Source organism: Osmerus eperlanus, chromosome 11, assembly GCF_963692335.1.
Source record: "Osmerus eperlanus chromosome 11, fOsmEpe2.1, whole genome shotgun sequence".
Classification (NCBI taxonomy): Eukaryota; Metazoa; Chordata; class Actinopteri; order Osmeriformes; family Osmeridae; genus Osmerus; species Osmerus eperlanus.
The window spans coordinates 5,276,325-5,303,396 of record NC_085028.1 but is presented as its reverse complement, the minus strand read 5'-3'; the positions used below and the strand labels follow the sequence as shown (position 1 = coordinate 5,303,396).

General features: G+C 51.7%; 1 protein-coding gene across 3 annotated transcripts; it reads right to left on the bottom strand.

The window, feature by feature from the left end:
* Positions 1–2,038: 2,038 nt before the first annotated feature.
* On the bottom strand, positions 2,039–27,026 carry trip12 (thyroid hormone receptor interactor 12). Of its 3 annotated transcripts, XM_062473002.1 has the most exons (42): positions 26,888–27,026; positions 23,536–23,682; positions 22,274–22,399; positions 21,274–22,052; positions 19,177–19,282; positions 15,859–15,995; positions 15,683–15,766; positions 15,464–15,559; positions 15,155–15,306; positions 14,631–14,666; positions 14,424–14,519; positions 14,242–14,334; positions 13,834–13,995; positions 13,653–13,721; positions 13,395–13,560; positions 13,100–13,217; positions 12,794–12,950; positions 11,665–11,818; positions 10,593–10,821; positions 10,316–10,434; positions 10,003–10,207; positions 9,736–9,836; positions 9,466–9,640; positions 9,171–9,312; positions 8,641–8,832; positions 8,306–8,457; positions 8,015–8,172; positions 7,847–7,920; positions 7,492–7,691; positions 7,202–7,329; positions 6,943–7,094; positions 6,675–6,817; positions 6,383–6,539; positions 5,692–5,790; positions 5,469–5,583; positions 5,137–5,291; positions 4,821–4,985; positions 4,420–4,584; positions 4,152–4,265; positions 3,962–4,056; positions 3,711–3,814; positions 2,039–3,498 (listed from the first exon to the last, which is right to left on the bottom strand). In XM_062473002.1, exons 2-42 carry the CDS (start codon positions 23,631–23,633, stop codon positions 3,302–3,304), a joined length of 6,165 nt encoding a protein of 2,054 aa, XP_062328986.1. In that variant the 5' UTR covers positions 23,634–23,682; positions 26,888–27,026; the 3' UTR covers positions 2,039–3,301. The 3 variants fall into 3 exon arrangements, 2 of the variants coding, with proteins under 2 accessions (XP_062328986.1, XP_062328987.1); XM_062473003.1 differs by lacking the exons at positions 22,274–22,399; positions 26,888–27,026; XR_009931607.1 differs by lacking the exons at positions 2,039–3,498; positions 3,711–3,814; positions 3,962–4,056; positions 26,888–27,026 and having other exon boundaries at positions 4,420–4,631.
* Positions 27,027–27,072: the final 46 nt, after the last annotated feature.

Below are 27,072 nucleotides of genomic sequence, written 5' to 3'. Positions count from 1 at the left end.
CACACTGTGATGGACTCCTGTGCAGACCTCATTTATAATCTCATCATTCATAACCTCTCCTTGATGCTGACATCCCTTCTCTGCAGGCATACAGGCAGGCTGACAGGGAGAGAGACTCGTCTTCAGCTTGGCCTGGGAGATTATCTGCATCAGAATGACAAAGGACAGCATTAGCATTACCACGGGGGATAGGTAGCCAGCATCTTGCCACACCCTCTACACCTCAAGGTTGCCACCCACCTCTCCTGCCAGGGCCAGAGGATGGGCTCTGTGTCAGGGTCTGAAGATACATTCTGGCTTTCAGACCTGAAATAACAAAACAAAAATATTGATTGAATAATATTAACACTACAATCGTCAATAACAAGGATTGTGTTACATTGTTGTGTATCAGCATATCATTTAGTATGCAATGCATTTTACTCTGCGTCAATACACCTATGTAACCCAGTGATAAATTAGTTATTTCAATTATTAAATTATTCATTAGAGTTATAAAAATTCATTGGTTTTAAAATTAATTCACTAATTAGTCTAAGTTTATGAAAGTTAACACAAATGGTTGAAATAATTATGGACCTGTTACATTGAACAGGCAGTGTGAATGTAAATTAGGGTCTAGCTATATTTATCAAGGACGAAAAGTTAGTTTTATGTGAATGATGCACACTTTTCTGCAGATCAGGGGATTCATCTGCGGAAACTAACCTGATCCAATTGTTGGTTGAGGTGCGTGGACTGTTGTGCATATGTGAAAGAACACTACTTAAACCAATTCAACTGAACTTGACTCAACTAGACAGACTTGACTTACTGAAGTTAACAACAATACAACTGAAGAGCCCTGGTTTATTTACGTCTTATATTTTGAATGTCTTTAGTGATGCAGCTTTGAAAATTGTACTGCCTTCATTATTATGAAGTGTAAACATTTTCTAATGTCCTTTACATCTGTTGTGTCCATTCATATGTAGTGTATTGCCTATTTCTTAACTTCCATGAACCTAGGTGATTTTAATTGTGGGTTAGACCTGCGTGCAGAGATGAGGGTTCATACAAATCTACAGTGGAAACTTTATTGGAAAGAAAGAGTTAAACCTCCGCTGGCATTACAAAATGAACAATTTCATACATTCAAGTCCAGCACTTTAAGCCCTCAATCATAATCACATCCCAACGTATTAAAATGTCTCTAACTGAAGTGCTCCAGATGCTGACCCCTGCCCATAAATCACTTCCCAAACAACCCCTGGTGTGTGATTCATGACCTTCATTTCTATAAGTGGAACATCAACAGTCTTCAGTGTAATCTATAAAGCTGGGTGGCTGATGAAAACTCATGAGTTCTCCAGGTCCCAACTATTCAGTCTCTCGAAGGACACTCCGCCCAGTAAACCTGTCCCCTAAACCATGTTTCATCTCTACTTATAGGGCCAACTAACCCATCCCCTGCCTGGCCTTTTGGACAACCTCTTGACTCAACAAGAGCACCCTAATGCATGGGTGCCAAGCAGGTAATAATGGAGAATTGTGAACTTGGAGTAAGCATTTTTTTTTTTTATTGTCATACAGACCTTCATTAGTTGTTCAGAGACAGTGCATTTGGGAAACTACATTTTATGATACAGCACATTGTATAACACCTAATGCAGCAGAGCACTGGATCTGTGGTTCTTGTATTAAAATGGGAACTGTAAGCTGTGGCTTATAGGGTGGAGAGAATCACAACTCAAACATGGCATCTTCCCTCTAAACTACGCTACACTATTCCAATTCACTACCACCCTCATAAGCATCAACTTAGAAAAATAGAGAGATGGGTCAAGAAAGGATAAGGTCTGCAGTACTGATATCTTTAAAACTTTGATATCAGATTTCAATTAAACATTACATAGGATAAACAAGGTTTTCAAATAATAGAATACAATGGTCAGGGACAGCAGCAGACTATTCGTCTCATGTTCCCCTCAGGTGACAGTATTACCACAGCTGAACACAACTCACAGATGGGAGGATGAATGAAGAGAAACGCAGGACATGAGTCAAACAGTTACTTTATTTATGTTCAGGTAAAAACATGAACCTGATGCAGTAAATTATTGCAGATCTTAGAAACCAGCACATGAAGGATTGGGCCAAGAGAGCAGACGGTGGCGCCACCCCCTGGCCACACACTGCAGGTGCACACCACGGTTTGTTCCAAGCCAGCAGTGCAAAAAATAAACTAACACAAGGGGGGAGGGGAGAAAGAGACAAAATATAGAAAATTAAAATTAAAAAAAAGGTAAAGCAGACGTTCCCACCTCAAACAGGGTGTGACACTGCATATAAAGTTTTTCCATAAATGAACTTGAAATGCTATCTGGCCAAGAAACGATAAAAAGAGACCAGCCAAAATGTGCTCCGCCCCTTTCTGGGATGGTGGGGTCCTCATGAGCTTGGCCTGGCCAGTCAGTGGCCCCTGAACCCCACATCCCACAGGGGCCAGCAGACACACTACCAAAGGAAGAGCAAAAACTACATTTCTTTATCCAACACATCGGATAGAACTCTTTATATTTGAGCTGACGTTCTTTTGTAGGCCAGAAGACAATTTTAATTGGGTAAAAGAAAAAAATACATACTACTCCTCTCAACACTATCCGCATTCAATCAACTGCAACTCTCGTATCCAGAAATTTAAGCAAAAAACACACAAGAGGAAAAGCTGAACCAAAATGCAACACACAAATTGGGGTAATATAATACAGAACAGAATGAGAACAAACTAATGGGAAGTAGACATGAGAACAAAGAGCTATTCTATCAAATGTGTAGAATGAGCAAAGTCTGCAAATTTGTCTGTACAAATGATCTTTGGAGCTAAAGTGAATCTATCTTGCTCGATGGAGCCCCTCCCCAGTACACAGTGACCTTTACCGCTCTGGGGAGGAAACATCCCTTTTTTTAAATATCACACAGCAATGCAATTTAAAATGTCACCCAGATTTTTTCAGTCTTTTTTTTTCCTTTTTTTTTTAAACATTACTCCACTACTGATATAAGTTTTACTCTGAATTTCTTTTTTTTGTGTGTTTTTTTTGTGTTTGTTCTGCGAGTCATGAAATGCCTATCCATTTTGTAGGAGAGACGGGGGCAGCAAATATATATCTGAAGTCTTTTAATTTTCTGCAAGCTGCTTTCTCTAACAGGAAGGCTGTACACTGCCTTGATGTAGGTGATTACAAAAACAAAGAGGAGAAGGAAGTCATGATTTCGTCGGTTGCTGTAGAAGGCATTTGAATGTGAGAGCCGGGCGAGATCAGGATAGGTGGAATGACTGCTGGCCCTCGCGGGCCGCGATCAACAGTTTCTCGCGCATGATCTCGATGCTGGAGTAGTCGGGCAGCTTCAGGTAGTTGACGCAGGTCATGACCGAGGGCAGGAAGTCGTCTGGGTTCTCTGTGGACTCAAACGTCTTCCTCACGATGGTCAGAGGAGGGTTCAGACTCCGGAATCCTGAAGGAAGGACGACAGGTTGTCTCTCCAGGTCAACACGAACGCCTCGTGCTCCACACAAAACATGTGCATCTACACGGCTGAATCAATCCCAATCTTTTCATACAACACCTCTAAATCGGCACTGGAATATAAACGGGATCCTTGAAATGTTGACATTATGAAAGGGACCGAAACCCCCAATAGTGTGTGTGTGTGTGTGTCATCCTCACCTCCAACTGGCAGTCTGGGGCTTCCCGTCACAAACTGCAGGAAGAGTCTCTGCTGCTCGGCGTCGAAGCTGCTCAGCACCTCGAACAGGAACCTCACAGCACGACTGAGGGGGGGGGGGGGGACAACACAGTCAGACGCACGCCGCGCACAGCTGCCCAACTCATCCAGGATCTTGACGGACATTTCATTGGCTTGATAGGTGAGAACGGAGGTGAGGCCTGTGCCGAGGTGGGGGGGGTTAAACACTCACCTGTCGTGTGTGTACCCGTGGTCCGGCCGACAGCACTCCATCAGTGTCTTCACATCCCAGGTCTCGGATTTGCTGCCGCACAGCAGCTGATCCAACTGTGGGACAGGAAGGGCCACAGTCAACACACACACACACACACACACACACTGGGGAGGCAGCAGGGATGTGTGATATTGACACGAGTCCTCACCTCCTCTGGGTAGAAATACTGCAGGTGCTGCAGGGGGAAGACTGACTCAAAACCTTCCCTGAAGGATTCAAACTGTCTGGACACTCCTTCGTTGAGCGTCCAATATACCACCAGCTGGAGGAAGACGGTCACCAAAAAGAAAATACACATTGTAATTAGAAACAATCCTTCATACTATTTCTGACAGCTGTGGCGCAGTGTCGTCTGATGAGACCAATTACAGATCTCCAGACGTGTGTGTGTGCGTGCGTGCTCTGGGGGTGCCCACCCTGAGGTACTCTTCCAGGTTGTAGATGGTCACAGGGACGTCCTTGCCCCCCTTCTTCAGCTCGATGTTGGGGAAGCCAGGCAGGGTGAAGTCCAGGCCCAGGTCCTCCACGGAGCAGCCGTTCATGTTGAGGGTCTCCAGGGCCTGCTGCAGGGTCTCTCTGGTCTGGGGGGGCAACAACAGGGTTTACACATGACCACTGGCTCTCTGGTCTGGGGGGGTGGGGAAAGAGTTCAACATTATAAAGTTTAACCCAGAGCTGCTTCAAAGCCCTAAAGGCAATTAAACATGTCAGCGTTTTCCTGATGGTCTTCCTGAGGAAGGATTTTCGCTTTTCCGGAGATCCCCCTGACACGCGGCTCCATCTCCTGCAGTCTCCTGGGGCCTGCAGTCGTTCTTACCTGGGAGCGGTCCAGCTCAAGCCTCTTCTTCTGCCGGATGATGTCTTCCAGGTGCTGGATGGACTTGGCCACGCCGGGGTCGATGTTGACCAGGTCGTGGGAGCTGATGGACGCCTCGTGCCTCAGCATCCACTTGTAGAAAGGCAGGCCCAGAGGCAGGTCCAGCTGAGAAGGCAGAAAGGAGTGTCACGGGGGGGGGGGGGGGGGAGACACCTCACCCAATCACATCTCTGCATCCGACCCTCTGAGCGGGTGGGGGGGAGACATTGAAACCAGAAGACACAAAAACAGCTGGGAATGGAAACCAAGGCATTACCAGTCTGAAGTCCATAATGGCTTTGGCCATCAGTTTGCCCAGGAAGCGGAACTTCATTTTGATTTTGGCGATGTGCGCCGGCTTGGTGGTCCTGCCGAAGGGGACAGCAAACAGCCCTCTGGAGCTGAACATGTATTTAGTCCCTTCTTGGCTTCCTGCAGAATCACAGACAAGACAGGGACCCGCTCTTACACCGCCCGCACGCAACTTCCACACATATCCATGCGACTGAATCGGAATCAACATGGCCCAAGTGCAAGCGGAGCCTAATGGGTATCCCTCCTCGCTCCTCAAGACATGTTGATGTTCAGCCCCATGGGGGAGGGTGGTACCTTTAGGGTTGGCCAGAGTGACCTCTTCCCCCCTCCACAGCCCCAGGTCAGCCCTCTGCAGCTCCTGGGACACCAGGGCGTAGAACTCCAGGGTGGGGCCCAGGCCCGTGCCCACCTGAGGGGGAGGAGAGACAGAGAGGGAGGCGGTGAGCGGACGTGGTCCAGGCCCTCTGGGGTCATGTGATCGTGGCAGCGCTGGAGCCGAAGCGGTGGCTGTGCTCACCTCGTTCTCGTACTGGATCTCCAGCATGGCCCTGGAGCTGCCCAGGTCCTGCATCACTGACTCGGCCTGCTTCAGCAGCTCGTCGCGGTTTATCGTTCGCTGCAGACGGGCAGAGGACAAGGGGGTTTGAAGTCGTCTCAATAGAAATGGTCAAAAAAAAAAAAACACCTGGATGTTTAGTGGGGACACTGTCGCTTCTGTTTGGGGGAGAACAGGTGGAGGCAGTTGCACTTTGTGACCTGAATATGACCCAGTCACGTCTCTTGTCATGCGTTTTACAATTTGCTTTTCTTCCACATGATTTGCTAGCTATGTTCAACGTATCCAGACAATTACTTGGCTGAAAATAGGCTCTCGGACACCTGGGCCACCCCAGAGAGTTGACAGGCCACGTTGAAGAACAGACAGTTTGTTAATGTAGGGCCCAAGGATTCCTTTTACCCTACGACATGGAAATAGATTTCTGAAAAAACCAAAGCAATTTGTGTTCAATTGTGCCGTTAGATGGAATAACATGCTGCTGCTGCGCACATGTCGTGCAGTCTAGATTATACGAGGGACAGCTGTGGTGCCCTAGTCCAGAGAGGGATCTTATTCATAGTTATTTTATCAAAGGAATATACATTCATTATGGGATTCATCTGGGGTCAGCACCCTTTCACAGAGCCCTCTTCACATCCAGGCCCATCACCTTTTTCCTGTCCAGGCGCGGCGCCACTCTGCTATCCTGAGAATCTGATTGGTTGATCTCGGGGTTGGTGTCGAGCAGGCGCTGCATGGCCCGGTCGCGGTCGAAGGCGGTCACGTAAAACAGCATCTGGCGTGTGTCAAACGGGAAGAAGAAGGGGCTGGGGGGGGGGGGGGGAGACAGGGTTACTCATGGTACTGGTTGGGATCTGTAGTCTCGTGGGGTGATGGGGTGTCTCCAGGTCCAGTGCAGAAGGCAGTGCTGTAGTGAGGAGGAGGAGGGCTGGTGTGGTTACCAGGTCTTCCCCAGCTCGGTGAGCCAGGTGGGGATGTTCCCAGTCATGATGACCAGAGGGTCCTGCAGCTGCCGGTTAGCCTTGGCTGTGAGCTTGCTGTTGATGAACTCGCTGGTGGGGATGATCTCCTTGCACACCGCATTCTGGAACACACACACACACACGGCTGTAGTACTGACACATCAACAGTGTAGGTCAACAAACAAACTTGTCTAATGAGATTAGGCCCAGAAATAGCTCGAGTCATTAGCCGAGGGGAGCCACTCACTTCGTACAGGTAGAACCAGTATCTGCTGATTGAATGCAGGACCCTGAGCAGCAGGTTGACCTCTAAGGAGGGGTCGTTGAAGGTGATGGTCTCTGGGGGCTCTGACATGAGGTACATCTCCAGGGGGCTGGACACGCTGGGGCACACGCCATCTGGAGGAGCAGGGTGGCGGTGGACAAGTTACGCTGTGGCGTTCTGTAGTCGGGAGCCCGCGTGTGTGTGTGTGCGTGTGCGTGTGTGTGAGAGGGGAGGCTCCCACCGTGCCACAGCTCGTCCTGTTTCTTGGCGTTGCGGGGGGAGGTCTTGGTGGGGGCGGTCTGCGCGCGGCCTCGCTTGCCTCCCACGGCGTCCTTGCTGCCATCCTCGTCCTCCCTCACTGGCTTATACCTGGCAGAGACACGGAGACGAGGTCTGAATCACACTATCACACACACCTCTCCTGGACACACACAGCTGGATCCTTCACTGCTGAGGTTCCCGGATTACATAAGCGAGTTCTTTCCCTACCCTTTCCACAATTAAATCAACAAGCATGGCTCATGTGTGTACCATATAGTGTGTGTTTTGGTCCAAATGCCGGCTCTCCCGAGCGGGTTGGCCTCGTCGTCCGTGGACTCCCTCTCCTCCTCCGCCTGCAGGCTGAACTGCCTGACGGCCTGGTACACCGTCATGTTGTAGGGCAGCAGGTGGTCCCCGATGTAGAACTGCAGTCTGTGGCGCACGCTGCCAGAGTTCAGGAACTGGGCGGCCTGAATGGGTGGGGCGGGGGGGGGAAGGGGGGTTAGAATGAGCACAGTCTGAATGGGGTGGGGGGGAGGAGGGGAGAGGGGATGGGGGTTAGAACGAGCCCAGTCTGGTTCAGGGTGGGACTCTCACACCGTCGGAGGGGGTGGGGGGCACATACCAGTGACTCGTCGATTTCATCGTCGGACCCGTCGTCGTCGCTGTCCTCGTCCTCCTCTCGTATCCGCCCGTAGCCTGAACACAAACGCCCCGGCGTTAGATCCAACAGACGATGACGCCCCCCCCCCCCCCCCCCCCAAGCCCGTTGGTTCCCAACAGTGCTCCTCACCTCGGACCACCAGGTATCTCTCGATGGCCTGCACCAGAGCCAGGGGGTCGATCTTCACAGGACCCCCCTTCCACTGCTTCACGTTGGTGCAGTCCGGGTGCCTCTGCAGCTGACACTTCAGCTGGTGTGTGTTGAAGAACTTCAGGGCCTGAGAACCTCTGCAGAGACACACACACAATCAACACACGGCTAAACCTGCCGGCCACATGTTGTGATGGGGTATAAGGAGCCTGTCAAGCAGGAAGGAGGCGTCTCTCATGTGGACCCCCTGTGATTGGACGACGCACTGACCTGCTGCCGTTGCCGTTGCCGCTGGGGAAGTCGTGCACCTTGACGGGGAACTGCTCCATCTGGCTCAGGCAGTTGTTCATCTTGTGCACCAGCGCCAGGAGGGGCCCGTTCTCAGACGGATCCAAGCGGCCCGCGGGCTCCATCCCCGGAACCTGCCGGAAGAAAAAACACCCAGAACTCAAAAACACCTCGCCGCCGCGTACAGCCTAAAGAAACACGCACCTGCGCGTAAACACGCGACCAAAAGAAGAAAAAAAATCCTCAAATGGGCGTCTGCCCCGTTGGTGACAGTGGGCCGCAGCAGAGGTGGTCGGGGTGAGGGGGGCGAGCCTCACCGGGCAGCTGAAGAAGACGTGCAGGAACCTCTTGAGGCGCACGTCGCGGCACACCAGGTCCCTGTCGCTGTGGGACGTCAGGTACAGCAGCAGCTGCTTCACCAGGCCGCTGTGCTGGATCTCAAACGACGACACGTCCGACTCAGACACGATGCTGCAGATCTCCACCAGGCACTCCACGCCCCCGTCCACCTGGCCACACAGGACACACCCGTCAGCACCATCGCTCACACTCATTTCGGGCTCGGAGGTTCAAACGGACACCCCCCCCCCCCCCAACTGGTCCTTTGTAAAGACGGTAGGCATTTTTCGATATTCCTTTTGAGGGACGTTCAGTCTAGTTGTGTTTTAAGTCCACAAAGTGTCCTAAAGTTCAGTCACACGTGCCCCGATAAAACACGCTCCCCTGTCCCCAACACTAACACACGTACGACCCCCTGCACATCTTCTGACACACACGTACACAGGGGCTGGGTGTTTGATGTGAGGGGTGTTTGATGCGAGGGGTGTTTGATGCGAGGGGTGTTCACCTGCAGGCTGAGCTGCTCTGTGGCTGTGCACAGTCTCTGGAGTACATTCAGTGCAGGGTTGCTGCCGTCCACGTTCTCGTTGTTGAAATAGCGCTCTACAAACTTACTGGCCTGCTCTTTGATCCAGGCCTTTATTTTGTCCCTGCGCACAAGAATCATCCCCCAGTCAGTCATTAACCACAGGTACAAAACTCAATTCAAGTCCACCTATATCCCATTATTAATTTGTTTTGCTTCTGCCAATACTGGTATTTCTTTTGGGGGTGAGTACTACAGTCCATATTAAAGCCAGTACCTGTTGTTGGAGACAGAGTCCTTGGGCGGGGCGCGGGCCATGCCGCTCACCCCTGCTGTGCGAGAGGGCTCCGAGTTGGCGCTGTTGGTCTGGGCGCCCAGCTTGCCCCAGGTCTTGGGGTTGAGGCTGGCCAAGAAGGAGGATTTGGGGGACTGGGTCGTGGTAGGACTCTTGGCTGTGGAGCAGAGTAACAATGAGAACCAGGACAGGAGGAAATACAAGCAGGCCTCTCGGGGGGAAAAAAAGTTCCATCCTAGACATGGCCGTTACCCTGATTGTCTACTTTGTCGTCGTCCCTGGGGGGGGAGTACTTGGGCCGTCTGGGCCCCCTCTTAGGCAGGCGTTTCCTCTTCAGAACATCGCTTAACCTCCTAGGAGACACGGGGCATTAACATGCTGCTTTGGGCCTCGGGGGTGAACCCCAATCCCACCTCAACCCTCTGCAGAACCAGGTAGAGCTGGATTGGGTGTGGAGCACAACACTATAAGCCACATGAGTGAATTTGGTCTAGCTGGTGTGTGTGAGAGACGCGTTACCCCTGTGGGCTCAGGTCCAGTGAGTCGTCCATGCTGTGCTGGAAGCTTGGGGAGCCCAGGTCGGGCGTGGCGTTGGTTGCTGTGGTCGTGGTGGCTGTACTGATGGTGGTGGTGCACAGGCTCGCAGTGCCACTGGTGCAGGCCTTGGGGGGGCTGGTGAGGAAGGTCTCCGACTCAGCCAGGTTCTTCACCTGGTGCATCACACCTGAGGAGAGACGGCACGAGGCGTGGTCAGGAAGCTGCCAGGACAGGTAGCGGAACATGTCGCGAGGGTCATGTGACTGCTCTGAGGTGCTGGCAGAGATCTCTTTACCTTCTCTTCTGAAATAGACGCTGAAGACATCAGGCAGCTTCTGCATCAGGATCTCAGCCATCTGCAGAGAGCCCACGACAATCTTCAGGTCCTGGCTGGACAGCATGGAGGCGATGTGGCTGCAGGAACACACACGGTTAAACAACGGTCTTTAAGAAATGTACAAGCAGAAAAACAAACAAAAACACATCTAAAAACCAAGATGGCCACCGTTGCTGGCCCATTGCTACGGTTGACCACGTGGGTGTTGGTTTTGAACAGCTGGCGTCCTGCTCACCTCGACACAGCGTGGTTCCTCAGCACGTCCTTGAGCAGATCTGCGTCTGCGAAGAAGATGATCCTGAGGATGGCTCGAAGGCACTTGTGTCTGACGGCAGGACCGGCCGAGGAGCTGTACACCTCGTACAGGACCCCGAACAGGGTCTTGATGAAGCACTTGGCCAGCTCAGGATCCTCCTTCATCAGCTGGGCCCTGGCATCCTCCCTCCTCACCTCCTGGTGCCCGCCTGACGGACACACAGCCACAGGTCAGGGACGGAGCCGCTCTTAAAAGCTCTGAGAGAAGCTCCCTTTATAATTTCTCTTCTTTTAATTAGTTCCGTCAGTGAAACGCGTTATTAACAGCGTTAGCGCAAACCCATTTTAACGGCGTCGATTTTTTTATGCCGAGATTAACGTTCTTTTTGGCCTAGCAAAGTTTGTCGTTTTTTTCACATGCTGTTGCAACAACTACTGACTTTAGAAAAACTACAACACCACACCGGATCTAGCTAGACCGGAAACAAAACAACAGGCATGCCGCACACACTTGTTTGGGCTTGCGAGCCGGCTAAAGAGTAGTAGGCTAACATTACATTTTGAGTGGATGGCGAGCGCGAGATGCTGAAATGGATGCCAATAAGATTCTGAATGGAAAGGTTACTTTTAAAAAGTTGCCAAATGGTTCCATTGACAAGACCAAAGTGATCTGTGTGTTTTGTCATTGTGAACTGAGCTATCATCGCAGCACGTCCAGTCTGAAATACCACTTGATGGCCAAGCACACAGCTGATGCAAATTCTCCGCCCCCTCGTCAAAGCCAGGCGATTGCAATTTGTTTTCCAAAAAAAAAAAAACATTTGCACTAAGCAATCCGATCCACTTTTCCATGTGGATAGGAGCATTAAAATGAGCTAAAAATATAATGGGACAAAAAGAAATCAAGGTACATTTAGAATAGACAAAAATGTGCGATTAATTGCGAGTTAACTATGACATTAATGCGATTAAATATTTTAATCGTTTGACAGCACTACTTTTAATATGAGAATATATCAAATAACCCTTAGAGTGTGGTGGGTGTGTCTCACCAGGATTGGGATTGGCCAGAGGGTTGGGCTTCCTCTGGATCCCGCGGGCCGTGCCCGTGTCCTCGTTGATCTGCTGCATAGAGTTGAAGTCTATAGTGTAGACCCGGCCCAGCGTGGACAAGCTGATCTCGTCCTCCCCGTTCTGGTGGGCAGTCTGCTCAGGGACAGAGGCGCACGTCAATCACACCTGCAGCGCTGGGGCCGAAAGCCTGCGTATGGAGCTAGATGTATAGCTAGCTACTGGCTGGTAAGTGTGAAAGGGAGTCTTTTGGCTGAATTTGTGCTATAGAAAGGCCTAGAGTATACATACACCGTTATAATTCTGTTTTTATGTCATTGCAATTTTCCCGATTAAGACAGGTTTCTTTCTACTTGTGCAACAAAAACACTAGATCTTCACCAGATGTGTCTAACCCTTAAAAAAAAGCTGAAGTCATTCACTGTCGGAGGCCATCTGCTACGCAGTCTAAATGGCACCCAGTCTGCAGTGGACTATGATGCGTGTGTATCATGTTCAATATTCTCCATTCTTCCTTTGGATCGTTGTCGTGGACAAAAAACGATGACGGGATCAATGAAGTGTTTAAATATTATATTGCCATACAGTCCATTCTAAAAGTGTGGGACTGGTAATATGAGCAATGTATTATCATGTTACCAAATACAAATATGAAAGTCATGAAATGACCAGTCACTTTGACAGCAGAGGAAACCCCAAATATGTTTTGAATCTGTGAATTTTGTGAATCTTTGTGCCAAAAAACAGCAAGCTGCTCTTTTGCAGCTCGGTAAAACTCATGTTCGTTCTAGCAGAGCCCAAAACTGATAGGACATAGCTTCTTTGGTTTCAGCCCTGGTTTGTTTTTGTGCACAGTGTGTACCTGTGACGCTGCAGAGGACAAATCTGTGCAGTTGCGTAACGGATGTACTTCCTGCATGGGAAATGACTTGCCATTGCACAATACGCATCGACTGATTTGGTGCGGTTTGAGCACAGCCGAGGCGTTAAAGGAGCAGAGGCCATCAAAAAAAAAAAAAGACAAGACTGCAGTCTAGCAAACGCTGAACCTGTCTAGTAGTCTGAACATCCACATCAGGTCACATTTACCAGGAGAGAGGCTGAGCCTACCTCGATGATGCGGCTGTCTATGCGGTTGTAGGGGTGCCACAGGCCCCGGTCATCCCTCCACTGCCAGATGGCTCCCTCCGTGGTCTGGGCACTGCCCTTCTTCAGCATCAGGTCGACCGCAAAGATGCCCTCTCTGGGCAGGCAGGGCATCAGCTCGCTGGGGGAGGGGGAGGAGACGCCGAGGTCAGTAAACAAACAGTGCAGTTCGACGCCATAGGAAAGCCAGTGGAGGAGCACTAGAGCCAAGACGGGATTCAACAGTAGTAGGTTGAAGAGAGGGAGAACAGGCAGGGATCGGGTCTTCACCAGATAAGCGAGGTGAGTTCATAGAGCTCCTGAGGACTCCGGGGCACCAGGTCGATCTGCTCCTGACAGCTCCCGTTAGACGCGCCACACAGGAGGAAGCGAAGAGTCTCCGCAATGTCTGAACAACAAACGAGGTCACGTTCTTAGTCACGGTTTGATTCACAGGGAATACAGGGGAATCCTTTCATTCTCCTATGATTTACAGACAAAAATCCCCCTCCCCACAGATCTCTACTGTGTGTGTGTGTGGATTGTGTGGTTGGGCTGTGTGACATGGCCGTTTCGGTGGACTCACTCTGTTTCATGAGCTGCACAGCCAGGCAGGGGCAGTTGGAGCACATGAGGGAGAACATGCGCACCACCATGATGAACATCCCAGAGCTGAGCACCGGTGGGGTCACCACCAGCAGCTGCTGGATGTTGGTCAGCAGGTCCCGAGAGGCCACCTGCTGCAGTAGGTTCTAAACAAAACACACAATTCAGTCGGGGGTGGGGGATACAAAAGACAAACCCACACCCAAGTTAACCCATGTAGCCTAAAAGCCTCACATACCTCCTCGTGTTGAAAGTTATCCACCAGCCTGGCGAAACAGAGACAAGTGCTTTCGACGGATTTCTTATCCTGGGAGGGCGAGGCAGAGACAGGGCAAGGGTAAACACAGAGGCCCAAGTCACAAAGACAAGTGTAACACACTGGCACTAGGGAGTGTGGGTGCAGGTGAGGAGGGAAGGACCTGGTGAGTGAGCCTCTGTGTGAGCAGGGGAAGAGAGTCGGCCACAAAGTGGAACTCGTCCGGGGTGATGCTCTGGCAGCAGTTGGCTGCGATGGCCAGGGCGTTCCTCTGGGCGTTGATGCTGAAGAACTCCAGGTAAAGGAGGCAGTCCGCCAGGCCGCCCTGGAAGGACCACAGGGTCAGTCTGGAGAACACTGGGACACTGGCTAGACCTCACAGACTGAACTACAATATTGGGACTTCTACATCTCCTAAGGCACTACACAATAATAACATAAAGAAACGGTACACTTGGAGAAGAGCCAATACTGCACATAGAGATTCCATGGCTTATAGTGTGCGACTGTCCTGCCAGGGCCTCATTTGGTGAGGAAGCAAAATGAAAGCGACCACAGGGGAACCACTTACCGCCTGCAGGATGGCTTTGCTGTGTCGCCTTGACAACATCTCCAAGGCAGTCAGCGCCTGCTCTGCTACATCAATGAACTGGATCACCTGAAGCTGTAGAAAACACAGGGTGGCATTAGCGGCTAGTGTGCTACGGGGGAAGGGGGGGGCCGGAGAGCGGGTCGTGGGGGGAGAGGCCGTACCTTCTCCAGGAAGACAGGGATGGCGTCGACCACCACGGCTGAGGAGCGAGGCAGGGCCTCCATCATATAGGTGAGGGCTCTGGAGGCATGGTTCATCTAGGGGGGGGGGGGGACAGGACACACATGCTTAGCCCACCACCGTGCATCACCAGGGGCCTCGTGACCATACGCTAGGAGGACGGGGTGTAGGAGGAGGATGGTACTCACAATGTCAAAGTTATGTTCCATCTGTAACAATGTGATCTGTCGGGGAGAGGAGAGAGGGGTGGTTACTTGTGTGCAGTGACACAAGAGGACGATGGAAGGAGGTAGATTTGGACAATAGTAAGACATGCTGCAAGGGCCTTCCACAAATCATTCTGGGTAGAGGTTTCCAGCCTCAAGAGTCGTGTTCACCGTGCTAGCTATGCACGCATTGTCGGGTCGTCACTAAACCTTGTCTGTAGTTGGTCACTTATTGTTAAAGATGTACGCTTTCGTACTATGACCTTGAATCAAATCTCCAAAATTAATATAGTTATTGGTCTTCAATGTAACGTCCCAAGTGTTGACCGGGCTAGAGAATAGACAGATTTCAGAGCACATCACAATGCATGTTGTGACTTTACAACCAGTGGAAGTGAGAAAAGGCCAATTCACACACACTTGTCACCTTCTTTTAAATAAAAAAATAAAAAAAAGAGTGCGAGAGAGAGAGCGAGGTGTTGGGGTGGCGAGGCGGTGGGACTGACCAGTGCGGGCACCACACTCTTCACAGGGAACCCTCCCAGTGTCTCCTCGTTGCCCATCACCAGGAGCTGGCACATCTCGATGGCAGCCTGGAGCTGCTGAGACTCGTCCCCTGTGGCCTGCAGCCCCTGCAGCAGCTGCTGGGCCTTGGAGCCTGGCGGGGAGACAGAGAGGGGGAACACGCTCACAAACATGCCGGGAAACACACGGGGGGGGCCTTGGGGGAGCGCCACTTGACATGGGGAACATGGAACCGTGGGGGGGGGGGGGGGAATTGAGTGTGGGCTGTGCGTGAGTAGGATGGTACCCACTTGCTCCACTGCCGATGGTCCTGTGGAACAGCTGGGACATCCGTGGCCCCAGGGGCCCGAAGAGGTGAGGGGGGAGGCCCCTGGCTTCCAGCAGAGCTGGAGGGGGAGAACACAGCTCTGTGAACAACCTTCAAAAAGGCAGACGGGGAGTGCTAAAGGACTCACCTTGAGGCCTTTTCTAGGACCGCCAGTATCAAGTGAGCAGCGACAACAACCTACCTTGCAGTCTGCCCATTTCAGAGTCATCAGACTCGCTCTCTCCAGAGGTGGTCATACCTACAGCTCCGGCCACTGAGCTAGAGGCTGGGGAGACAGGACAAAGGAGAATCATTCAAATAACGTTGAGCTAGGCCGGCGCTGGGTGACGTCGATGTAGGGCCGAGCCCCATCCCTACCTGAAGCCCCCTGCGGCGCCTCATCCGTGCGAGCGGCCGAGGAGTTGGCGCCATCCTGGTTGTTGTCAGAGTCGGCCATCTTCTCCTGTCGGCGAGCTTCGGCTGCGCCGCGCTTGCCCAGGCCTGAGCCTCGCCGACTGCTTGGGAGAGACGGGAGCGTTGGAGAGCGCGGGGAACAGCGCGCCAGTCACAACGTACGGCAAACACCAGATCTTACAGTCAAGCCCTCTACGTGTAATGCCAATAATAGTTTCTCACCCTTACACTGGAGTTGTGTGTCTGTGTGTCCCGCTCACACACCCACACACTTGTTTGAAGATATTGGCTACAAGTACCCAACAACAAGCATGTTCACATTCCTGAGAAGTCAACAATTCCTCAACCAAAGCCTTTCGGCACAAGATCTTTACAACCAGCACACCCATGGCTATGCTGCGGGAGAAGGGGGTGGGACCTGTACCTGATTCTGGGGGAGGACCTGTACCTGGTGCTGGGGGAGAGGAGGGGGAAGGACCTGTACCTGGTGCTGGGGGAGGGACCTGTACCTGGTGCTGGGGGAGAGGAGGGGGAGGGACCTGTACCTGGTGCTGGGGGAGAGGAGGGGGAGGGACCTGTACCTGGTGCTGGGGGAGGGACCTGTACCTGGTGCTGGGGGAGAGGAGGGGGAAGGACCTGTACCTGGTGCTGGGGGAGAGGAGGGGGAAGGACCTGTACCTGGTGCTGGGGGAGAGGAGGGGGAGGGACCTGTACCTGGTGCTGGGGGAGAGGAGGGGGAGGGACCTGTACCTGGTGCTGGGGGAGAGGAGGGGGAGGGACCTGTACCTGGTGCTGGGGGAGAGGAGGGGGAAGGACCTGTACCTGGTGCTGGGGGAGAGGAGGGGGAGGGACCTGTACCTGGTGCTGGGGGAGAGGAGGGGGAGGGACCTGTACCTGGTGCTGGGGGAGAGGAGGGGGAAGGACCTGTACCTGGTGCTGGGGGAGAGGAGGGGGAGGGACCTGTACCTGGTGCTGGGGGAGAGGAGGGGGAGGGACCTGTACCTGGTGCTGGGGGAGAGGAGGGGGAAGGACCTGTACCTGGTGCTGGGGGAGAGGAGGGGGAGGGACCTGTACCTGGTGCTGGGGGAGGGACCTGTACCTGATTCTGGGGGAGAGGAGGGGGGAGGACCTGTACCTGGTGCTGGGGGAGAGGAGGGGGAAGGACCTGTACCTGGTGCTGGGGGAGAGGAGGGGGAAGGACCTGTACCTGGTGCTGGGGGAGAGGAGGGGGAGGGACCTGTACCTGGTGCTGGGGGAGAGGAGGGGGAGGGACCTGTACCTGGTGCTGGGGGAGAGGAGGGGGAGGGACCTGTACCTGGTGCTGGGGGAGAGGAGGGGGAAGGACCTGTACCTGGTGCTGGGGGAGAGGAGGGGGAAGGACCTGTACCTGGTGCTGGGGGAGAGGAGGGGGAAGGACCTGTACCTGGTGCTGGGGGAGAGGAGGGGGAAGGACCTGTGCCTGGTGCTGGGGGAGAGGAGGGGGAAGGACCTGTACCTGGTGCTGGGGGAGAGGAGGGGGAGGGACCTGTACCTGGTGCTGGGGGAGAGGAGGGGGAAGGACCTGTACCTGGTGCTGGGGGAGGGACCTGTACCTGGTGCTGGGGGAGAGGAGGGGGAGGGACCTGTACCTGGTGCTGGGGGAGAGGAGGGGGAGGGACCTGTACCTGGTGCTGGGGGAGAGGAGGGGGAAGGACCTGTACCTGGTGCTGGGGGAGAGGAGGGGGAAGGACCTGTACCTGGTGCTGGGGGAGAGGAGGGGGAAGGACCTGTACCTGGTGCTGGGGGAGAGGAGGGGGAAGGACCTGTGCCTGGTGCTGGGGGAGAGGAGGGGGAAGGACCTGTACCTGGTGCTGGGGGAGAGGAGGGGGAGGGACCTGTACCTGGTGCTGGGGGAGAGGAGGGGGAAGGACCTGTACCTGGTGCTGGGGGAGAGGAGGGGGAGGGACCTGTACCTGGTGCTGGGGGAGGGACCTGTACCTGGTGCTGGGGGAGAGGAGGGGGAAGGACCTGTACCTGGTGCTGGGGGAGAGGAGGGGGAAGGACCTGTACCTGATTCTGGGGGAGAGGAGGGGGGAGGACCTGTACCTGGTGCTGGGGGAGAGGAGGGGGAAGGACCTGTACCTGGTGCTGCGGGAGAGGAGGGGGAAGGACCTGTACCTGGTGCTGGGGGAGAGGAGGGGGAAGGACCTGTACCTGGTGCTGGGGGAGGGACCTGTACCTGGTGCTGGGGGAGAGGAGGGGGAAGGACCTGTACCTGGTGCTGGGGGAGGGACCTGTACCTGGTGCTGGGGGAGAGGAGGGGGAGGGACCTGTACCTGGTGCTGGGGGAGAGGAGGGGGAAGGACCTGTACCTGGTGCTGGGGGTGGGACCTGTACCTGGTGCTGGGGGAGAGGAGGGGGAAGGACCTGTACCTGGTGCTGGGGGAGAGGAGGGGGAAGGACCTGTACCTGGTGCTGGGGGAGAGGACCTGTACCTGGTGCTGGGGGAGAGGAGGGGGGAGGACCTGTACCTGGTGCTGGGGGAGAGGAGGGGGAGGGACCTGTACCTGGTGCTGGGGGAGGGACCTGTACCTGGTGCTGGGGGAGAGGAGGGGGAGGGACCTGTACCTGGTGCTGGGGGAGAGGAGGGGGAGGGACCTGTACCTGGTGCTGGGGGAGAGGAGGGGGAAGGACCTGTACCTGATTCTGGGGGAGAGGAGGGGGGAGGACCTGTACCTGGTGCTGGGGGAGAGGAGGGGGAGGGACCTGTACCTGGTGCTGGGGGAGAGGAGGGGGAGGGACCTGTACCTGGTGCTGGGGGAGGGACCTGTACCTGGTGCTGGGGGAGAGGAGGGGGAAGGACCTGTACCTGGTGCTGGGGGAGAGGAGGGGGAGGGACCTGTACCTGGTGCTGGGGGAGGACCTGTACCTGGTGCTGGGGGAGAGGAGGGGGAAGGACCTGTACCTGGTGCTGGGGGAGAGGAGGGGGAAGGACCTGTACCTGGTGCTGGGGGAGAGGAGGGGGAAGGACCTGTACCTGGTGCTGGGGGAGAGGAGGGGGAGGGACCTGTACCTGGTGCTGGGGGAGGGACCTGTACCTGATTCTGGGGGAGAGGAGGGGGGAGGACCTGTACCTGGTGCTGGGGGAGAGGAGGGGGAAGGACCTGTACCTGGTGCTGGGGGAGAGGAGGGGGAAGGACCTGTACCTGGTGCTGGGGGAGAGGAGGGGGAAGGACCTGTACCTGGTGCTGGGGGAGAGGAGGGGGAGGGACCTGTACCTGGTGCTGGGGGAGGGACCTGTACCTGGTGCTGGCGCAGGAGCCCGTGGTCTTCTGACGTGTGCTCCGCCGAAAGCTGGGGAGCTCTGCTGGAGGTGACTCGCTGCGCTTCTTGGTGGACTTCCTCAAACCTGACAGGAGGAGGAACACAGCTGGCGTGAGGAAATGAAACGTTTTGAAACTTAAACCATCTGAGCAAAACTCACGATTAAAAAGGGTGCGGATAAACCCTTTACCATTCCAGACTGTCAGCCAGAGTTGAATAAACTTCTTCCTTTACAAAGTCATCCTGATTGGTCAAGTTCATTTATTGTCGTTATCAAAAGGCAATTGCTTTATCACTGGGCAACACAAGAGGCATCTCACTACATTGTTGAGTGGGGTGGAACCCCCTTCAGTACATCTAGCTGTGTGAAAACAACCCTGTTTACATCAGCTTCATTATTGTTCAGTTTGGCTGTGGAAAATCAGGCCAGTACGACGGTCAGAGCAGGGACTGGTCCAGAAGGAGGTCACCAGCCAGGACAGCACCCCGACAGCTCCAGTGTTTCAGAGACCCCTGCCACCCACCAGGCTGGTATAAATAGCCATCTCTCACGACAGCAGGACATAACTCGACAACCTTCACGTTAAACCTGTTGATCTCTGTGCTGTAATCCAAACCAGGCATATTGCGCAGTCTAGGTAGACATGTGCAGAAATACACACTAGCTGACCTTCAACACAACTACAATACAGGGGCTGTCTACGGTGCAACAGAAAACTCCCTCCTCTCTCTCCCTCTCCCTCTCACACACACACACACACATTCCTGAACCCAGTAACACTAGCTACCTAAACTACAACACTACCATCACAGTGGCTAACTGCAGTTCATTGTCAGTTTCACGCAACCTGCTAGCCAAAAGCAATCCTGTGTGCTTACTCACCATTGTAGCAGAGTCGACAGACTAAATACTTGTATGAGAGGACTCGACTGGGTAATATCTATCCCCCCCTCACCCCCCTCTCCGACAGGACGAGGTGAGTCACCCCCCCATCCCCCAGCCGCCCCTCTCCCTTTCCAGTGAGAACCTGATGCCTGTTGGTCAGCCGGCAGACCAGAGCCTCTCAGAGGGCTTCTGTTCACATCTGACCGTTCCAGCCCCGGCTCTGTGGCACCCTGCCCAGCCTCAGCTACCATCTCAGAGTCCCTGACCCTAGCCAGAACACACTGACACCCCCCCCCCCTCACTGACATCTTCCACACACCCACAGCATGCAGAGCATTTCAGCCCCCCTCATCCACCCTGACTGCACTAGGTTACAGATCTTTCCCTTACCACAACACGGAGAAGCAGCTGACTGACCTTCCAGTCAACACACTTCCCCTTACTACAATTCCCACAACACACTGCAGGGCAGTTGACCCTCCCAGCTGTCGAGAGCTGCTTGGGCTCCAGACACCTTCTGACCCCCGAACCCTAGCGAGGTGAAAGAGCTGCCACCTGCAGGCTACCTCCACGCCACAGCACAATCACCTAGCAGCTGGGAGCCTCGCCCGTCCTCCCTTTACAATCATCCATTTGTTTCCCAGTCCACAGGCAGGCTAAGTAACCAGACAGAGTATGTATTTATATCCTTTGGTCCCAGCCTGGTACTGACACAGGCTGAAATTTGAGCCCCCCCTCACCCCGGTGGAGTTAAGAACCACAACTTCCCAACATACAGCTGAGCTGATAAAGAGCCATTTGAAGCAGTGGCCTAATGTGTGTGTGAGTGTGTCTATCAGGTATATTGATGTGTCTGTGGGATCTATGAAGGTTTATCTGCATAACGTGTGTGCAAAGTTGTTCCACCAGCGGCAGTAATTCCAGTGCAGTGTAAGCTTCTGTAACCGAACTGGTGGCACTGCTTGGGCAACAGGTCCTGTGACATTTAATCTCAATGAGTACCCTTCATCCGAGGCCATAGGAACATAAAACTGACCTCCCACCAATGTCAAAACCTGCCATCTGCATGCTTGATGCACTCGCACTTCCTAGACAGACCCAGGATCCACTAGATCCCACTCCTCCATTCCACCCTGGTCCCAAATAAAAAGGGAACCTGAGAGATCACGTTACGCCTGAGGTGCACTCACTTTGTAGTTTGGCCTGTAGTCCTGATGGCCCAGGTTTGGAGGTCTCTGTCTTGGAGGACCCAGGCAGGGACAGTTTGGGCTTTGGCAGGTTGACTTTGGGGCTGAAGCGGGCTGCCCACTCAAATTTGGAGGAGCCGGCAGCTTTGGCCTGCTCCTTGTCACGGGTGCTCCTGCGAGGGGAGGGGCTGGAGGCAGAACGGGAGCGGCGAGCCTTGTTCTGGTCTTTGCCCTGCTTGACCCTGGCGCCCTGCGGGGCGGCGCTGTTGGCGCCGGCTGAGGAGGAGGAGGAAGAAGTGGAGGCAGAAGAAGAGGAGTCCGTCACGGTACTACACCCAGCTTTGGCTGAGGCGGCTGATTTAGACGCCAGCTTGGTGGGTTTTGCAGATCTGCCGTCGGTACGGTTGGGGAGGGACCCAGCAGTGCTGCTCAAACCGGGGAGGGAGTCAGCCTTCTTCCGTTTCTGGGTCGGGGAGGCCCCACAAGCCCCGCTCTTCTTGCTCTGGCCTCGGCCGGAGGCTGCCGGAGGCTCTGGCGCCAGAGGTCGCTTCTTAGACTTGGCCGGGCCCTTCTTGGGCTCTGAGGTGTCGTCTCTGGAGGGGTGGGACTTGGACTTCTTGGCGGGGGTGGGGGTGTAGGTGTTGTTGAGGTCGGGGGCGGAGCTTCTCTTCAGCCCTCGGGCGCCTTCGCTTCTGGATTGGTGGCCTGGTTGCTCTGAAGTCCCGGCAGCCTCTGGGTCGTCTTGCAGCACGGACGAAGCTTCGGAGAGCAAGAGACCGCTTCTGGAGGAGAAGGAAGGGGCGGGGCAGCATCTTAGAGCACTGCTTAAAACAAAAGCAAATCTCACACCATGCACTCAAGTGTGTAGACCTGTAGTGAAATGACATTTGCTAAACAGATTGAACAAACACGAGCCGTTTCTGTTTCATGTGTAGTGGTATTCTAGTGACAAAGCACACCCCTCAAACACACACGCACACAGCTGAGGAGAAAGGAGGGGTACCTTCTTGAGCTGTGCCCTCTGGACTGGCCAGAGGCCGAGCTGGGTGCGGCTTTGGAAGCCTTAGAATTAGGTCTTCTACTTTCAGGAGGGGAATTTGCTTTTTGTTTTACCTGCTCTGACTGCAACCTGTAAGGTTGGACATTAAAGAGCAAAGTGACAGTGTGGGTTTCAATAAGAGGAGTCATCGACATCAACAACCCACTATAACCACCCATCCTGAACAGCTCCAAGGAATGCCTTTGGAGTGTAAAACAAAACAGCTCCAGCTAAATAAAATTTGTACCATATGACAAACAAAAAAAATTTCCAACAAAAAAATGCCTTATCAACCTTTAAATAATTGTAAGTTCAAAATTGTTCAAAAAAGTGTTTTTCCAAGAATTCCCCAGAAAAAAAAACACATCAGATACACTTATAGGATCCAAAATTAAGACCCCAAAGAGCCAAATCCAGGTACATTTTCTCTCAAGCGAAGAAAATTATACACGGTTGTATGAGACTCTGGCGAGATTAATGGAGCAGCAGAAAATGTGTTTATCCTAATGGCATTTCTGTTTCCTCGTGACACCATGCTCAGGAAAACTCATCGCACATGGAAGTTGAAAATGAGCGACTGGCTAGCTTTACGTGTGTGAAGAGACAGAGAGGTGTTATAGAACAAGATGACGGAGCAAGAGATGACTGCACTAGCGACAAAGAGGACGCCCCGCTCCCCCTCCTCATTTTTGCTTTGGATAGAACTGGCTCAGGGGGTAGAGAGGGTCAAGTTTGGTGGTTTGATCCCCAACTCCTGGCCACGTGTGAGTGTCGTCGAGCAAAACACTGAACCCCAAGCTGCTGCTGATGGGCAGGCTAGCGCCTTGCATGGCAGCTCTGTCACCGTTGGTGTGTGTGTGTGTGTGATAGAGAATGTGTGAATGAGAGGTCAATTACTGTTTTGGGTGTGTATAAATGCAGTCCATTCTATTTATTTATTTAGAAGTGTCTGCTTAATAATTATAATATCATCATCATCATCATCATCAGCCTTATTTATTTCATCACTGACCACTCAAGGGAACCTTGAATTTGTCTTGAGGACCCATTATAGCAACACAATGTTTTGTGAAACTGTAGCATGTGTGAAACAATGACATGTTATAAGTGTGTCCAACAAAGTAATTGTTTCATATTTCAACAGTGTTTACAGCTAAATGAGGATGTTAATTTTGGATCCTGATACATGACACAAAAAAATGACGTGAAAACATGCTGGTTCTCACCTTCCCGCGACTGTATGGTCTTGTGGCTGGGCCGCAGCAGTGTTCCTCTTTGAACGGCGCAGTGACCCCCCTGGATTGGAATTAGGCCGGTTGGACATTGGCACCTCTCTCCTGAAGGGACATACCCTTTCTAGACACTACCATTCACTAGTGGGAGGAGAGGGGGGGAATGAAACAAATTCAAACATTAGCACACCCAGGGTTTTGGACCATGGGGAAGAGTGACGGCCTCATGGTCTACCTCAAACCACCACCTGTATCTAACAAAACCATTTATTTACTTGGATAGGCCAAATTAGCAATGGAAATGCATGCACTTCACAGGGGGCTATAGGCAGTGCTGATTAGCCCAAAGAAGGTGGGGGGGGGGGGGGGGGGGGCGGTGATCTAATCAAAGGGACAATGACCAGTAACACTAGATCACATATTTGGCCAAGTGCCTAAGAAAACCAACCCCTAACTTTCAGGTCTATGTATAACCTTTGTACAGCAACAGTCTCTGAATAAGCATCCATCACGTACAGCTTACTGAAACTCTACCGTTTTAACATGCTCTCTTGTTCGCTTGGCTGGTCAATAAAAATAGATTACCACTTACTGCAAGATATTATGCACACTTACTATCCTACAGCAATTTTAACCATTTTTAAATCCTGGCTCTTTTTAAGTAGACTCCAATACGCCATGAGTTTACATCAAAATCAGGAATGGTCCAACCTAAACATTGCCTAGCAGGTCATTTTATTAATGGGTCAAGACATGACACTTTGTATACATTTTACAACCCTAAAGACTGAACTGAAAGGCAACTAATGAGACAAATGAGGATAGATGTAGACTCATTGCTGGCCTCAACTCTTGGTCACATTAGGCTGACTTATTGGTCTACAGTTTTCCCCAACAATAACACATTTCTGAATAAATATGTCAGGCCCTGCAAAAATCGAAAGGGCAGCATAGATGATTACATTTGCAGGTTTTTGTTTTACAGGGTTCGTGCCTTGTACAGTTGCTCAATAACACATGTGGTCCAGTGTTTGAACAAATCAGAAAATGGACTACATCTATCCACAAATGATCTTAGAACGTTACATTGGCTTATTAATTTATTGAGTCAGGGGACGGTTACATTAAAATCTGTAGCCAATTTAACAATGCTTTTATGCAAACACTCGTGTGGAAATTAGTATTATCCTATACGTTTAATATTGACGACCATCATTCGATAAAGGCTTCAAGTGTGATATATTGATCACAAAAATACGCCACACTTGGCAAGAACACAAGGCCATTTTAGGCCTGCTCCGACTGTACATCCCCATCGTCTTTGTTTATTCGTCCAACTCAGAAATGGTGTTCGAGCATTTTTTACTAAAACGCTGCTATTGTGCAATCGGTACTTGACGTCAGTTGACAAGACACTACTCTTCACAGTATTTGTTTTGCAGAATTCTAATGGTTTATTTCTGTATCCTTTTACAAAGAGGCCTTTATACTGACGTAGTTCTAGCACCACCAGCTAGCTTGGTACTAGCAAGCAAGTAACCAAATAATACCAAGCTAGCCTAGCTGCGCCAGCTGGCAAAATGTTCTTCGATTTTGGCAGTAACAGTTCATGAAGCACCTGATGTTCGAAATTAGATTAACCAACCGATGTTACATCGTGACTATAGGACAATATTAGTAATACAAGACAATGAATGCAGCAGTGTACATATTTCTAGCTTGCCAAGTCTCGCAAACAGTTAGCTAGCTAGACTAGAGTGACATGTAATACGTAACATTAGCATAGCTACTGTACTTGGCTAACAGTCTATTATAGATTGCTACGTCAAACGCAAACAGCACAGCAGCATCATAAAATCGTATCTGCAGTATACTGTATATACCGTTAACGTCAACTAGGCTAAGGCGACAATGAAATGACTGCGGCTAACTAGTTTGCTAACTAGCTAAATTGCATTCGTAAACAATTACCTGTGCTTTCAATCGAAATGGCAGCATTGGTCAGACTAATTGCATTTACAAGAGGTGTCGACCACTGTGTTGCTAGCTACTGTAGTTTAGCTTACCTTAGATGGCTTCTGCTGACTCGCTACGCTGGGTGGCCGAGACATCTAGATAGTGTACTGGCCAAATAAATGACTAGCTAGCTAGCTACATGTGGCTAGCGGGCTTGTTAGCAAGTGTGGCTAGCCAATATGTAATCTCGTGTTGTACCGTGGTATAAACGTACCGACACACGTCACTCAACATTTTCGAGACTAACTCTACTGTGTAGCATTGTGAGATCTAACAAGCTAATCAGCTAGCCAATATGTTTAGCCTAGCTCACTGGTATACACACAGGCTACGTATATACACACACACCTCTTACAAGAAAGTATAGCAAATCTGACAATACGAAACAACTCGATAGCTGGCCTGCTTGGCTAGCTAGCTATCTGTAGCCAGTTTACAGTATACTAGCTAGTTTACCCATATTACTATATTTAGGAATACAAGTCAAATTAGCAGTAATGCTACATGACGGGAACACTGTGTTCACTATAACAAGACTGACGACAGAGACTAGTCATCAAGTTAGCAAAGCTCGCTTAGCTAATAACGTTAGTCGTTAAGAGGAAGCCGTAGGTGATATCGGCTAAATTCGGGTTGACAAACTTTACCCGTGCCAACTTACTGTCAGTCATTACATGGGTGTCTATCCCTCTCTGGGTTGCTAAAGTGTGGTACATTTAACTAGCTAGTTGCTAAGACCAGCATAACTAGTATGGAACTAGTGTGTCACGTCAGCTACGCCGGATAGAAACTTTGCTAGGTGGGTTAGCTGTGTAATCGCGTCCGTACTGAACAGCCGCAAAGCAGCCATTGACAACGCGAGTTATTTATTTTGAAGTGGCTACCCTAGCTAGCAAGCCAGTTAACAACATGAACGTTGTTAGCTTTGAGAGTTAGCTAACACATAGCTAGCTAGTTAGCGTTGGCAATATAATTAAATATTGGGTTGATTATACCATTATAAACTAAACGATGACATCCTAAATTTAGTTATGACTAGCTATGATCATTGTTTGGCGATTTGAGCTGTGTAACGTTAGCTAACGTGGCTACTAACGTTAGCTCGCAGGCTGAGAAACTGAAAAACGAAATGGCCTCTGAACCTTTTTTTCTTTGCTTGCATCACACAAACACAAAAAAACAGGAAAGCAGGAACAGGATTCGATTCGAGAGATGACAATTTTACGCTAGACCGTTTCACATTTTCTCAAGTAATTCGGATTTACATAGTCAAAAAGGCCCTACGACTGTTGAAGAACGTGTCATTGAACGTAACATATCATGTTATTACCTATTTGTTCCAGTGTTGTAGTTGTAACAGACAGTGCACCAGCTCCACTCTCTCAGCTATAAGCGCGCTAGCTAGCTACCTTCACATCAGCTGAGGGACCTGCAACTGCAATATACATCCGCTCTACGGTCCCCCATTCTGTCGCTAGGAACTACCTCCCTTATTAAATAATAACATCGACACTG